The following is a 14986-nucleotide window of genomic DNA, read 5'->3' as shown; positions in this document are numbered from 1 at the left end:
GCCTAGTCATGCCTTCCTTAAAGTATTTTTTATTAAAGTAACTTAAATTTGGATTGAAAAAATATAGACTTCATCAAAGTTTAAAATAACCTATACAAATAGCTCCAATTATTGTTGTGAGATACCCAGAAGAAAGGATTATGTGTGACTTCTTGCATTATCTGGAGGGGAAAGTCACACAATCAGAACATAAAGTAAGAATAGTAACTTAAAAATATCAATGAAAAGGACGATTTCTAAATGTTACTATCAATACTTTACTGTTAAGGATAAAATTTATTCTGCATTCAATGTATTCATATTGGTATACTAAATGCATTTAATTTTTAAAAAATTTACTCTCTCTCTCATGATATACCTAAGACATAAGTAGTATTTATCCTATTTGACAGTAAAGGAAACTGAGTTTCTGAAAGACTAATGTATTTGCTCAGGGTCAAAAATAAATAAAAAGGAAGTGGCTAGTATGGTACTGGCACAAAAACAGAAACATAGATCAATGGAAGAGGATAGAAAGCCCAGAGATAAAGCCACGCACCTATGGTCACCTTATCTTTGATAAAGGAGGCAAGAATACACAATGGAGAAAAGACAGCATCTTCAATAAGTGGTGCTGGAAAAACTGGACAGCTCCATGTAAAAGAATGAAATTAGAACACCATACACAAAAATAAACTCAAAATGGATTAAAGACCTAAATGTATGGCCAGACACTATAAAACTCTTAGAGGAAAACATAGGCAGAACACTCTATGACATAAATCACAGCAAGATCCTTTTTGACCCACCTCCTAGAGAAATGAAAATAAAAACAAAAATAAACAAATGGGACCTAATGAAACTTCAAAGCTTTTGCACAGCAAAGGAAACCATAAACAAGATGAAAAGACAGCCCTCAGAATGGGAGAAAATATTTGCAAATGAAGCAACTGACAAAGGATTAATCTCCAAAACATACAAGCAGCTCATACAGTTCAATATCAAAAAAAAAGAAACAACCTAATCAAAAAAATGGGCAAAAGACCTAAATAGACATTTCTCCAAAGAAGATATGCAGATTGCCAACAAACACATGAAAGAACTCTCAAGATCATTAATCATTAGAGCAATGCAACTCAAAACTACAATGAGCTATCACTTCACACTAGTCAGAATGGCCATGATTTAAAAATCTACAAACAATAACTGCTGGAGAGGATGTGGAGAAAAGGGGACCCTCTTGCACTGTTGGTGGGAATGTAAATTGATACAGCCACTATGGAGAACAGTATGGAGGTTCCTTAAAAAACTAAAAATAGAACTACCATACGACCCAGCAATCCTACTACTTGGCATATACCCTGAGAAAACCATAATTCAAAAAGAGTCATGTACCATAATGTTCATTGCAACTCTATTTACAATAGCCAAACCATGGAAGCAACCTAAGTGTCCATCAACAGATGAATAGATAAAGAAGATGTGGCACATATACACAATGGAATATTACTCAGCCATAAAAAGAAACGAAATTTAGTTATTTGTAGTGAGGTGGATGGACCTAGAGTCTGTCATACAGAGTGAAATAAGTCAAAAAGAGAAAAACATATACCGTATGCTAACACATATATATGGAATCTAAAAAAAAAAAAAAAGGTCATGCAGAACCTAGGGGAAGGAGGGGAATAAAGACGCAGACCTACTAGAGAATGGACTTGAGGATATGGGGAGGGGGAAGGGTAAGCTAGGACAAAGTGAGAGAGTGGCATAGACTTATATACACTACCAAATGTAAAACCAATAGCTAGTGGGAAGCAGCCGCATAGCACAGGCAGATCAGCTCGGTGCTTTGTGACCATCTAGAGGGGTGGGAGAGAGAGGATGGAAGGGAGGGAGATGCAAGAGGGAAGAGATATGGGGATATATCTATATGTATAGCTGATTCACTTTGTTATAAAGCAGAAACTAACACACCATTGTAAAGCAACTATACTCCAATAAAGATGTTAAAAAAAAAGGAAATGGCTAAGCTGCAGATCAAACCAGTCATATGATTCCAGAACTTATGTTTTAACCACTGCTCAAATCAGTAAATTTTATCTTCATAATTCATAGAATCAATTTTTATTTTTCAAATCAATAGTTACCATCAGCAAATCAACTGCCTAATTTTTAATTTTTTTTGAAATCATACTTTTAAAGATTTCTTTGTATTTCGTCAACTCTATTACTAAGGTTCATACTGATTTTTGAGGCATATCACTCATTTAACATAAATTAATTCACTTAACACTTAACAAATATCTACTGATTTCCTACTTTGTTCCAGTCATTTTGTCAAGTCCTAAACATATAAAATGAAGAAACAAGGCATAAGTGTATTACAGATAGTACATTGTACATTCAATTTAAAGAACGGACCTGATGAGAATATAAACAGATAAAACTTTATTTTTCTCTACTTACTTTATTTCAAATCTCTGTTTTTATTCTGGGATATTTCAGGCAGATCTCTTCATTTTTCCAGCTATTTTAGGTATGCAATTTTCTTAACTGGGTAATTAAACCTCACTTTTAGGTATTAAAATGAACAGTCAAATACAACATCAAAACTTTAATATCATCTAAGTCATAGCTCTTTTTTTTTTTTAATCTCCCGACTCAGGCACAAATATTGGCCCAATAACTTAAAGTAGAAGAAGGTGGAAATATTGTCTTTAACTTATTTCCTACTTTCTTTCCCTTCCATCTTCCTATAGCTCCAGTGTTGGAAGAGAGGCAGAAAAAAATAATCTTCCACCGCTGTAGTTTTCTTTCAGCTAACAGTAGCTCCTGGACAAATGCTAACTCTTTTGTAGAACAGAGTTGTGGGTTCTTTGGTGTGTTCCTCTCCCCCCTCCCCAGGGTCACTGCACAGTAGGCATGGGTAGTACACTACTTACCCTTGTGATCTCTTATAACCCTGCTTTGCTCCTAATCCCCACCAGCCAGGCTTCATTCCCGCACGTATTTGTGCTAGAGCCAGCTTGTCCTGACAGGCAGCTGTCACTCAATTATCTTTCCAAGTGTCCATGTGGCCAAAAGAAAACTCATGCACTGCCCTGCACATGGAGAAAATGCAGGTTTTTTCTACTGCCACCCTCTCTCTTACACCTAACTATCATAAAGGAAAGTTCCAGCCAAATGTCTGGCTTCTAAATTCATTACACAGGAAGTGAATACTAATCTTTATTTATATAGCTATCTACCCACAAAATTTAGGACACTAAAGTTACCATCTCCCATGAAATTTTTCACTATACTTCAGTTTAGTCTGGTATTTTTCAAAAAGTGTATCATGAAATCAATTTATTGAGTTTTGGCCAGCATTCTTTGCTATGGAGCAAAATGGATGGAATAGAATAGAATAGAATAGAATAGAATAGAATAGAATAGAATAGAATAGAATAGAATAGAATAGAATAGAATGAATAGAATGGGATGGGATGGGATGGGATGGGATGGAATGGAATAGAATAGAATAGAAATAACAGAACAAAGTAAGAGTAAATTTTAATTTAGTTACATGCACACACACTCATACACACACATATATACATTGGGGTGTGCCCTAGAGTATGATTTAAAATATGTATTTTTACTGTGGTCCCAGCTGAAAAAAGTATCTGAAAGTCCCTGCACTAGTCCTGTGTAAGCCCTGGCCCTGTCTAAGCACTAGCCCTTATGACTCTGCAGTGTAATAAACTTTCAGCTGGGGAGTGAGATGGCCTCTCTTCTTTAAGGCAACCCAGTATGAATTGGTTCTCTTGGGGCATCCTTCACTTGGTTTGCTGGATGGCAACTTCCTCTCATCTTGCATGTGAAAACACTCTTCCTTAAGACCCTTATTTAGTCTTTTTCTAGAAAAAAGCTCGAACCCTCTTTTTCATAGCTGGAAATAGGTGATAGCTAGAAATTTATAGTCACAGGACTAGTTTTGATAATTTTTAAAGTATTAGTATGGCTACATTTAGTACCTCTCTGTAGAACATAACAGTATTTGTCAATGCTCACAGATTTGGGGCTACAACCTAGATTCTAAAGCAACAGAAATTATTCCTTTCAGTTGTCATTACATTTGGTCAGCATAAATTTGTTTTTGAAACCATTTTAACATGAGTCGTGTATCTATGAAAGCAGTACAGTATAGTAGTCAATGATTAATATTCACTAATAGTTTTTAAAATACAGGTTTCCCTGTTCCTTTTTTTTTTCAAGTGCTTTTTCTTACCCATTATTATTGTTCATGCACCACTAGGGGAAGAAACTTCAAGCTTCTCCATACCCAACTACTATTTCCTTTCTCAGAGGGTCCAAATCCCGTGTGGCCCCAACAGAGATCCTAATATCAGGATGTAGCTACCCCTCCCAAGTCATAATCAGAAAACAACTTGAGGAAAGCAAACCCCTCTTTTCCAGTGAGACGAAGACTCTCCCAGGGCAAAAGTCCTTAAGATTTAAACAAACATTTACAGGAAATATAGTTCTCACTTCTTTTAAACAATGAGTATTTCAAGTAGACATCTTTCTGCACAACTCAAATTCTGGAAAAAAACTACCGGATCTACTCAGCTCCTTCCCTGTCCAGCCTCTTCATTTTCCTTCTGTTTCTTAATGTCCAAGCACATTCCCATGACTCCAACCCTGTTTTTCTTGTTTGGCTCTCCATTCCTACCTCCCTTCAAATTCCTACTATTGCAGGTTCCATTTCTTTAGATGACGTTTTCCCATCTCATCACGTTTTCATCAAGCTCACTGCTTCCAGCCTGGTCCAACTTTGATCCCACCAAAAGGCCCCTTCCACATTTCTATATAATAAAGGTTTGGAGGTGTCATTTGGATGGTAAAACCAAGAGATCTCTCTATGCTAGTGTAACATGCCAGTGGTTGTTACTTGTATTGGGTTGGCCAAAAAGTTTGTTCGGGTTTTCCCATAACAGCTTATGAACGAACTTTTTGGCCAGCCCAATATGTTCATTTGGGTTTGAAGAATGTGAGACTCACAGAGATGGTGCCGGAGAGGTATGTCCAAAACCTCTAGGCCATCTCTTGGAACTGCCCTGCCCTCTGCTGCAGAGGAGATGCTTAAGGTTTTATACACGCTCTTTTTGTTTTGTTTTGTTTTGTTTTATTTTGCGGTATGTGGGCCTCTCACTGTTGTGGCCTCTCCTGTCGCGGAGCACAGGCTCCGGACGTGCAGGTTCAGGGGCCATGGCTCACGGGACCAGCCGCTCGGTGGCATGTGGGACCCACCCCCGGACCGGGGCTCGAACCCGCGTCCCCTGCATCGGCAGGTGGACTCTCAACCACTGCGCCACCAGGGAAGCCCCTATACAAGCTCTTCTTAAGCCATGCCTCTGGCTTTGACAGAACTATTGCAGAAACATTCTGAGCAGTAAGTGTGTAGTCATAGTCAATACCAAATCCAGCTTTAACTATGTACAGTGGCAAATAACAGGATGTTTAAAGGGGCAGACATGGGATTGGTACTCTAGAACTGTCTATTTATCATTTCTTTATCCTATAGAGTACATATTTTTTCCCCACAGAGCCCTGCAAGGAAGACAATTTTCAGTGTAAGAATGGAGAGTGTGTCCCGCTGGTGAATCTCTGTGACAGTTTTCCACACTGTAAGGATGGCTCAGATGAAGCACATTGTGGTATGTTTTATTTTTAGGAAAATACTTTTTATCAGCTTAACCTCTACATTTGGATTCTACGGATGTGAAAGGAAGATTATGACTATATTTATTAGGACATATTTTGGTCCTCTGAGGTTATGGTTATGATCTCCCAGTGATTTCAGCACCACTGTCACCACTCTGGTTAGAACAAAAACTAACATGCAAACTCTGTTTCTGTTTGTTTAAACTTGGCTACATTCAATAACTTTAAGTCTAGGACAGCCCATCTTCAGGTAAAAAGCATAAAATACCACAGAGAGACAACAGCCCACAACAGGCACTCTAGCATCACTCTTATTAACTGTTATACTCTGTACACTGCCTACACACAGAGGCACCCTCATGCTCATTTATAACTATCTTTCTTAGACTTGTTCCTTCACATGCTTGATTCTTCAGTATCTACTACTCCTGCCTGTGACTCCTGTCCAGCCCCACTCCAGATCTCTATCACATTAGGAGTAATGGCTACTTTTACTCTGTCTTTCTTTTACTTCAGAGCACATACTTAATGCTATTTATGATGTGCCAGGCACTGTAACTAAGTGCTGTAAAACGATCTTAACATAATTAGAATTCACTCTATTTCAGTCATGAGAAAGCTGAGGCTTGGAGGAGTTAAGGGGCTGCCAAAGATCACACACCTAGCAAGGGCTAGAGCTGTGTTTCCAGCCTAAGTCTGTCTAATTCTAAAGTCCATTCTGTTATTCTTTTTATAATAGGGAAAAAATGTAAACATAACATTCAGTTACCGAATTACAATATGGTGTCTGTGGGTAAAACTCTGATGGGTGATATTTTATCTGTTTGATAAACTAGCTTAGCTTAACCCAATCCCCACGTAGCCACTAATGACCTTAACACTCTATCCAAAATGGTTGTAAGATGGAGGGGAAGATGATGGAAACCAAACAGCAAAAGAATAAGGGCAAAGAAAATAGCTTCTGGAGAAAGAGGTAGGAAAAAAAAATGCTTACAGTTATTCCTGAACTTGAGTTTTCCTTCTTTTAGAGAACACATTTGTAAGATATTCTCTTCAAAAAGCTTTATTTTCTGTTTATTTGCTGTACTGGTATGCAGTGAACTTGCCCTTTCCCTTTTTATAGTCATATGAAAGAGCAAAATTAAGTCTACCGAATTTATCTTTTTCAACTTAAGACTTCCAGCATACTGTTACGAAAAATTACATACTATCAATCCCTAAACTCTAAATGTTAAGAACATTGCAGGTTTAGTTTAGAGTCCATCATTTTCTTTTATCAACTTAGGTCACAATGACCCTATGTATGATCTAATCTCTTTAGTGCGTCTCTTCAATGGCACGACAAACCGTGGTTTGGTGCAGTTCAGAATCCAGAGCATATGGCATGTAGCTTGTGCTGAGAACTGGACGACCCAGATTTCAAATTATGTTTGTCAGCTGCTGGGACTAGGGTAAGTAATTCTACCCTGCTCTCTCTTAAATTATTCTCAAGCTTTTTTATGGGTTTCAAATTGGGTTTATTAAGAAATTTAAAATTTATGGAAATTATGAATTTAGAAAATATACATGATCAAAAGGAAAAAATCAAAATCTTGCCTAACCCCATTTTCAAACAACAACCACAGTTAATAACCTTTTAATAAATATTACATAAATATAAGTATATAGAAATAGTATATCACAAAGTCATACAAAATACCATATCATGCTCTGTCTTGTAGCCTAATTACACATGAACATTTCTCATGTCATTAAATATTTTCTGTAGATTATTATTTTTAAGAAGAGGAAATATTCCATTTTATGCTATATTATAATGTATATAAGTAATCACAAGAGTAATGCAGAGAACATGCTTTTGCTGTATCTTTGTGACATGTTCATAATAGTTCTTTCAGAAGATTTGTATCAGTATAATTATTGTGAGAAAGAATATGCAAAATTACAAGACTTAATTCAAGTGACAATTCCATATTAATGATTCACCAAAAATTTACGTTACATCCCAGTTTAATATCATAATATATTACATCAAATATATAAGTTAACCATATTCATTTTTTACCTTCCCATCAGTCTCAAAAGTGATGAGGTGAAAAATGGTGGGTGATAAATAGTAATAATTTGCTTCATTTAAGCTGTATAATCTGTCAACTCTAATTCACCATTCTGATCCTTTGGTATTCATGATTTGAGAGATTTAACCATATTGGGTCACATATGGTTATTTATCACTCATAGCACTATATTATTTACCGGGTTGGCCTGTAAACTAAGAAGTCTATAAATGTAAGACCCATGTCTATTTTATCCATTATTGCATTGCTAATATCTAGACTTATCCTTGTTTCAAAATACACGTGCTAAAAAATATTTGTTGAAGCAATAAGTTATTCTTTATATATAAGTATATATGTAAATATAAATATAAATATTTCTAGCTAAATAAATGTATGCCAGAAGTGTACATTTGCCAGTTATAAATCATTATAATTTCCTTTCTGCCTTGAACTGCAGAATTGTTTTCTAATTTATTTTAGAAGATTACACAAAGTTACAAAGGAAAATAATTTAAGTCCACATCCACCTATACTCCCAGCATTTCCAAGTTATCTCAGCTATTTCTAGTTCATCAAAATCAAAGGTAATTGATTACTTTCCTCTTAAGGGACCCTTCTTTCTGATTACTAATTCATAGAGTCATCATGCTATATACAGATTTTTGAAATTTATTTCAAAATGTTTACTTTTTAACCCAAAACATATTTTCCACTAGAAATAATGTTAGTGCAGTGTTTAATTTCTAGTAGACTTGGAGAGTTATATTGATTACCAGTGCCAAAAATAGCACCTAACCACCACATAGAGATATTTTACAATACGAAAATGTGTTGAGGTCCCAGTCAGAGTGTCAGAAATGCTCTATAACTTCTTGGATACTAGAAGTTGGATAACTACTAGTTGGATTGAGAGCTTTCAGCTCCTTTTACCTCCTGAAATGCTGTTCCTTCAGAATGGGAACTCCCCAGCTCCAAGTCTCATGCAAGTGATGTCATCCTCATCAGGAAGGCAGTTCCTATCAAATTCAAATGGAGGAAGAGGGTTTTACCATCCATCATGTAAATAATCATCAATTTGGTTTATGGGTATTATTTGGAAACCTTGCAATTTATATATATATGTATCCCTTTTATTATACATTATAGTTTATGTTCTAACAAAAACCCTTTTAACCTGGGGAGCTTTGAGACATAAAGAGTCTTGGAGGAGGGTAGGTTAGGGGAAATAATGTTTTTTGATGAAGAATCAACAAAACACTGAAACGGACAATTGTTTATCCCCACTTCAAGTAAAGCACTGGATAAGTGGCGCTGACTCCAGGTTCCTACTTTAGTGTTGATTTTAGTTCAATAGCAAGCTCATGCAGGTGAGACCCTAGGAAGTCCTTTGCTTCCACTACTAAACTTGCCAGTAATGCCGAGGAGCTATTTTATAGACTCAGAAACTTCGTAAAATTTAGGCTGAGGAGATGGGTTACTTGACCTTGTGTCCACTATTGATGAATCTAAATTCCCTGGATGATTGGGCTTTTACTACACAGGAGCTTAAGTCCCGATTCATCACCTAAGCATCACTATATGCTTATAAACACAGGTGTTCTTTCCACTGTGGTTTGTGAATCTTAGCTGAATTGTTTCCTCGAGGATAGAGCGGGGTTAAGGTGAATCATTTACAAAGATCAAAGTGATTGATATCTTCTTTGGCAGAAATATTTTGAATGCATTTGAATAAAATTTGTTGGGTTATTACATAATGCTGATTCCTTCAGTTGCATGAGAGAACATATTGGAAAGGAAACATTTATCTTTATTATTTTTTAATAGTTGTCTATATAAATATATTATTTTATTTACTCCCAGATCAGAAATCTAAGCATTGGTAATGATATTGTGCCTGGTCTTCAGATGAATGAGACATAGTTTTTGCTTTAAATGCTTATGTGCTGGAGATAGACACATAAATAACCTGATTCACTTTGTTATAAAGCAGAAACTAACACACCATTGTAAGTCAATTATACTCCAATAAAGATGTTAAAAAAAAGAATTATAAAATAATGTGATAAATACAATATGCTATAGGAGAACCTATACTCAATTTGGGCATGTCAGGAAAGGCTTCCTAGAAAATGGCCTGAGCTGTGTGGGTGACAGCCAATTCCACACAACTATCTATTTACATGTTTTTCCCCCAAACCAGATTTTACTCTCTAGTTCATTGACCTCATTTCTAATGACTCACAGTCCTTCCAGATGGAGACAGGGACAGAAAACTAGATTTTTTTAGTGTGTGAAAAGCGAGTAGTACATCCCACTCTTGGATACAATATTTTTCGTGAAGGTCAGGTGCTTGTTTTCTTCAGAAATGAGTCAGGTAATCTCTGCAAAGCCTTTAATCTTTGGACCTGCACTTATTAAATAGTCTCCATAGTGCTCTAGTAATTGAAAGAAAGTTAGAGCCTTAATGAGAATTTGTCTAGAGTGGTGCACGGTAATGAAAGAAAACTTGGCGAGTTTAAAATGATGCATTTGGTACAGTGGGAAGTAATTTAGGAGTCAATGTATTAAAAAGGCACTGTAGTCTCTCAAGATTATTTATTCAGATAGGGTACAAAATGCAATTCCCCACAGATTCTAGTAAATCGTATGAGGCAGATTTCATCAGCCTTTCCTTTTCTAAATGAAACATTTTCATTCCCTGCCATTGATAGCTGCATAAGTAAAAAGTACTTTGAACAACATTTTCATGTCTCTGATCAAAGTATGAAGGAAAACATTTTATACTGATGCAAGAATAAATGTTAAGGAAAGTTAGAGTAGTGATTTTTAAAATGGTATTTCTTAGGAAAGCACACTACCCTGTTACTAACCCAGTAAATGAACTATGCAGGTGTTTTGCCCTGCTAAGCGATTAAAAATGAGAAGTCATCAGGTTTGTACAGCTCTACAAAATTCAGGAAATACTAATGCTTTAAAAATAGAGTTAGTTATATGTATCCCCATGAGGCAGCCCTATGAGGATCTGGTGTTAATTTTTATATCACATAATAGTCCTGGTTAGATACCTTCAGTTCAAATATCAAAAACATCAAGTTGAGCCTCTCATTCTGAAACCCCAAATAAGAAACGGAATTACTTCAATGTTCTTCCATTTCAGAGGTGTTTCAAAAATTTGACAGGGGGGTGGTGAGGGGTAAAATTTTTTTAAGTTAACCTGCCAAATAAATAGAGCATGATTATTTAATTTCCTTTGTAAGCACTATAGCAAATTTGTATTCACAATTTAGCACTAAAAATAGGTTCCTGGAAAACTGAAAATAGAACCTGTGTTTCCTATTAATTTAAGAAATTGGTAGAAAAATAATGTTCCTCTTCTTGACTATATTTTCTGTCAGTGTTCCCAAATTTTCAACTATGTGGGAAAAAGCCTTAACATAGAACAACAACAAAGATTAGATATAGGAATTAATAGAAAAAATATAACTACTACATTCAACTTTAAATGATTTCTTTTTATTTGCTAACTTGACACAAAAATAATTAATGTTTTCTGTTATTTATAAATTTTAATTAACAAGTCCAACAACAAAGGAAATTTTAATTTTAGTCTTAGCTATGTCCCTAGCATGGGATGAGTGAGGCAGTGAGCTGGTCAGGTAGGGGTGCTGGGGGGAGGGGGTGAAAAGAAATTTTATTTTACTTGGTTTAACTGACCTAGCTAAAAAGCTCATCATTTACCAGAATTGCAATTTATAACTCTGAAGGGTTTTTTCCTGTTTTAGAATTAGAAATGCATTAATTAAAAATAAGTAAAGAGAAAATAATAGCAAACTACTGTAACTGTGTAACTTCCTAAGATTCGTCTTAGGCTTATTATCTAACAAGGCTGGGGAAAACAGAGTGGCTAGGTAATTACATCTGCTATGGGCAAGGGCATGAAAGCAAGCGTACCACCGAACCACTGATTTGTAATCCAGAAGCTAGATCAGCAGCTCCCAAACCTGGTGATGCGTTACAGTCACCTGGTCATGGTCCCAGACATTCAGATTCAGGGTGGTCTAGGTCAGTGTTTCTCAGTGTGATTTTAGAAGCACATTAGTAACTGAATCACTTTGCTGTACAGCAGAAATTAACACAACATTGTAAATCAACTATACTTCAATAAAATGAATTTTTTTAAAAAAAGAAGCAAATTAGCAGCATCTGCAACACCTGGGATGCCTGTATACAGATGCATACATATTCTGGAACGGCCACCTCAGACCCACTCATCTGAAAGTCTAGAGCAGGGCACAGCAATCTGTGTATGAATAGCTCTTCAGGTGATTCTGCTGTTCACTGAAGTTTGAGAACCACTATCTAGGGTAGGTGTCCTTAATCTTCTTTTGCGTGTGTCATGGGCATTTTTGGCAGTCTGGTGAAACTTGCCAACCTCTTCTTAAGCTCATATTTTTGCATAAAGTAAAATACACATAATTACAAAAGAAATTCATTACATTGAAAAAATTATCAAAGTATTAAAAATACAGTGTGGTATTATATATTTATTTATTAACATAGTAAATATGATATATTGGTGATTCCAATGATTATTGTACTATCAAATGTGAGCATAGGAGCTGGGGAAGATGGCAGAAGAGTAAGACACGGAGATCAACTTCCTCCCCACAGATACATCAGAAGTTCATCTACACGTGGAACAACCCCTACAGAACACCTACTGAACGCTGACAGAAGACCTCAGACCCCCCAAAAGGCAAGAAACTCCCCCACGTAACTGGGTAGGGCAAAAGTAAAAAGAATAAACAGAGACAAAAGGATAGGGACGGGACCTGCACCAGTGGGAGGGAGCCGTGAAGGAGGAAAGGTTTCCACACACTAGAAGCCCCTTCGCGGACGGAGACTGCGGGTGGCGGAGGGGGGAAGCTTCGGAGCCACGGAGGAGAGCACAGCAACAGGAGTGCGGAGGGCAAAGCGGAGAGATTCCCGCACAGAGGATCGGTGCCCTCAGGCACTCACCAGCCCAAGAGGCTTGTCTCCTCGGCCGCCGGGGCAGGCGGGGCTGGGAGCTGAGGCTCGGGTATCGGGTTTCAGTCGGAGCGCAGGGAGAGGACTGGGGTTGGCGACCTGAACACAGCCTGAAGGGGTTAGTGCACCACGGCTGGACGGAAGGGAGTCCGGGAAAAAGTCTGGAGCTGCCGAAGAGGCAAGAGACTTTTTCTTCCCTCTTTGTTTCCTGGTGCGCGAGGAGAGGGGATTGAGAGCACTGCTTAAAGGAGCTCCAGAGACGGGCGCGAGCCGCAGCTAAAAGCGTGGACCCCAGAGACGGGTGTGGGACGCTGGGGCTGCTGCTGCCACAGCCAAGAGGTCTGTGTGCGAGTGCAGGTCACTGTCCACGCCCCCTTTCCGGGGAGCCTGTGCAGCCCGTCACTGCCGGGGTCCCAGGACGCAGGGACGGCTTCCCCGGGAGAGCGCACGGTGTGCCTCAGGCTGGTGCAACATCACGCCAGCCTCTGCCGCCGCAAGCCTGCCCCGCACTCCATACCCCTCCCTCCCTCGCCCCGGCCTGAGTGAGCCAGAGCCCCCGAAGCAGATGCTCCTTTAACCCCGTCCTGTATGAGCAAAGAACAGACCTCCTCCAGCGACCTACACATAGAGGCGGGGCCAAATCCAAAGCTGAGACCCAGGAGCTGTGAGAATAAAGAAGAGAAAGGGAAGTCTCTCCCAGCAGCCTCAGAAGCAGTGGATTAAAGCTCCACAATCAACTTGATGTACCCTGCATCTGTGGAATACACGAATAGACAACGAATCATCCCAAATTGAGGAGGTGGACTTTGAGAACAAGATTTAAGAGTTTTTCCCCTTTTCCTCTTTTTACAATGAATTATCCCAAATTGAGGAGGTGGACTTTGAGAGCAAGATTTACGATTTTTTTCCCCTTGTTCTCTTTTTGTGAATGTGTATGTGTATGCTTCTGTGTGAGATATTCTCTGTATAGCTTTGCTTCCACCATTTGTCCCAGGATTCTATCTGTCCATTTTTTCTTTTTCTTTTTTTAATAATTACTTTTTTATTTTAATAATGCTATTATATTTTATCATACTTTATTCTGTTTTACTTTATCTTCTCTTTTTCCTACCTTCCCTCCATCCTCTATCCCTCCTTCCCCCCTCCCCCTTTCTTTCTTTCTTTCTCTCTCTCTTTCTTTATTCTACTAATTCTTTCTTTCTAACTTTTCTCCCTTTTATTCTGAGCCTAGTGGATGAAAGGCTCTTGGTGCTGCAGCCAAGAGTCAGCACTGTGCCTCTGAAGTGGGAGACCCAACTTCAGGACACTGGTCCACAAAGGCCTCCCAGATCCACATAATGTCAAACAACGAAGATCTCCATCTCAAAACCAGCACCCAGCTTCACCCAAAGACCAGCAAGCTACAGTGCTGGTCACCCTATGCCAAGCAACTAGCAAGACAGGAACACAACCCCACCCATTAGCAGAGAGGCTGCCTAAAAACATAATAAGGCCACGGACACCCCAAAACACACCACCAGACGTGGACATGTCCACCAGAAACACAAGATTGAGCCTCATTCACCAGAACACAGGCACTAGTCCCCTCCACCAGGAAGCCTACACAACCCACTGAACCAACCTTAGCCACTGGGGACAGACACCAAAAACAACGGGAACTACGAGTCTGCAGCCTACAAAAAGGAGACCCCAAACACAGTAAGATAAGCAAAATGAGAAGACAGAAAAACACACAGCAGATGAAGGAGCAAGATAAAAACCCACCAGACGTAACAAATGAAGAGAAAATAGGCAGTCTACCTGAAAAAGAATTCAGAATAATGATAGTAAACATGATCCAAAATCTTGGAAATAGAATAGACAAAATGCAAGAAACAGTTAACAAAGACCTAGAAGAACTAAAGATGAATCAAGCAATGATTAGAAACACAATAAATGAAAGGAAAAATACTCTAGGTGGGATCAATATCAGAATACTGAGGCAGAAGAACAGATAAGTGAGGTGGAAGATAAAACAGTGGAAATAACTGCCGCAGAGCAGAATAAAGAAAAAAGAATGAAAAGACTGAGGACAGTCTCAGAGACCTCTGGGACAACATTAAACGCACCAACATTCGAATTATAGGGGTTCGAGAAGAAGAAGACAAAAAGAAAGGGACTCAGAAAATATTTGAAAAGATTATAGTTGAAAACTTCCCTAATATGGGAAAGGA

The 14986-nt window shown here is 38.2% G+C and overlaps 1 protein-coding gene across 1 annotated transcript in view; it reads left to right on the top strand.

The window, feature by feature from the left end:
• The window catches only part of TMPRSS15 (transmembrane serine protease 15), a gene marked incomplete at both ends in the record, with an annotated part of 146367 nt that overhangs the window by 94904 nt on the left and 36477 nt on the right, over positions 1-14986 (top strand). The window contains 2 exons of the mRNA XM_082625270.1: positions 5568-5678; positions 7007-7136. Of these exons, the coding sequence (XP_082481396.1) occupies positions 5568-5678; positions 7007-7136 (241 nt within the window). The remainder of the gene's footprint in view (positions 1-5567; positions 5679-7006; positions 7137-14986) is intronic.

This window comes from Mesoplodon mirus (assembly GCF_964341445.2).
Source record: "Mesoplodon mirus genome assembly, chromosome: 6".
Lineage (NCBI taxonomy): Eukaryota > Metazoa > Chordata > Mammalia > Artiodactyla > Ziphiidae > Mesoplodon > Mesoplodon mirus.
Note: the sequence above shows the minus strand (reverse complement) of the source record. Positions and strands in the feature narration are given on the sequence as shown.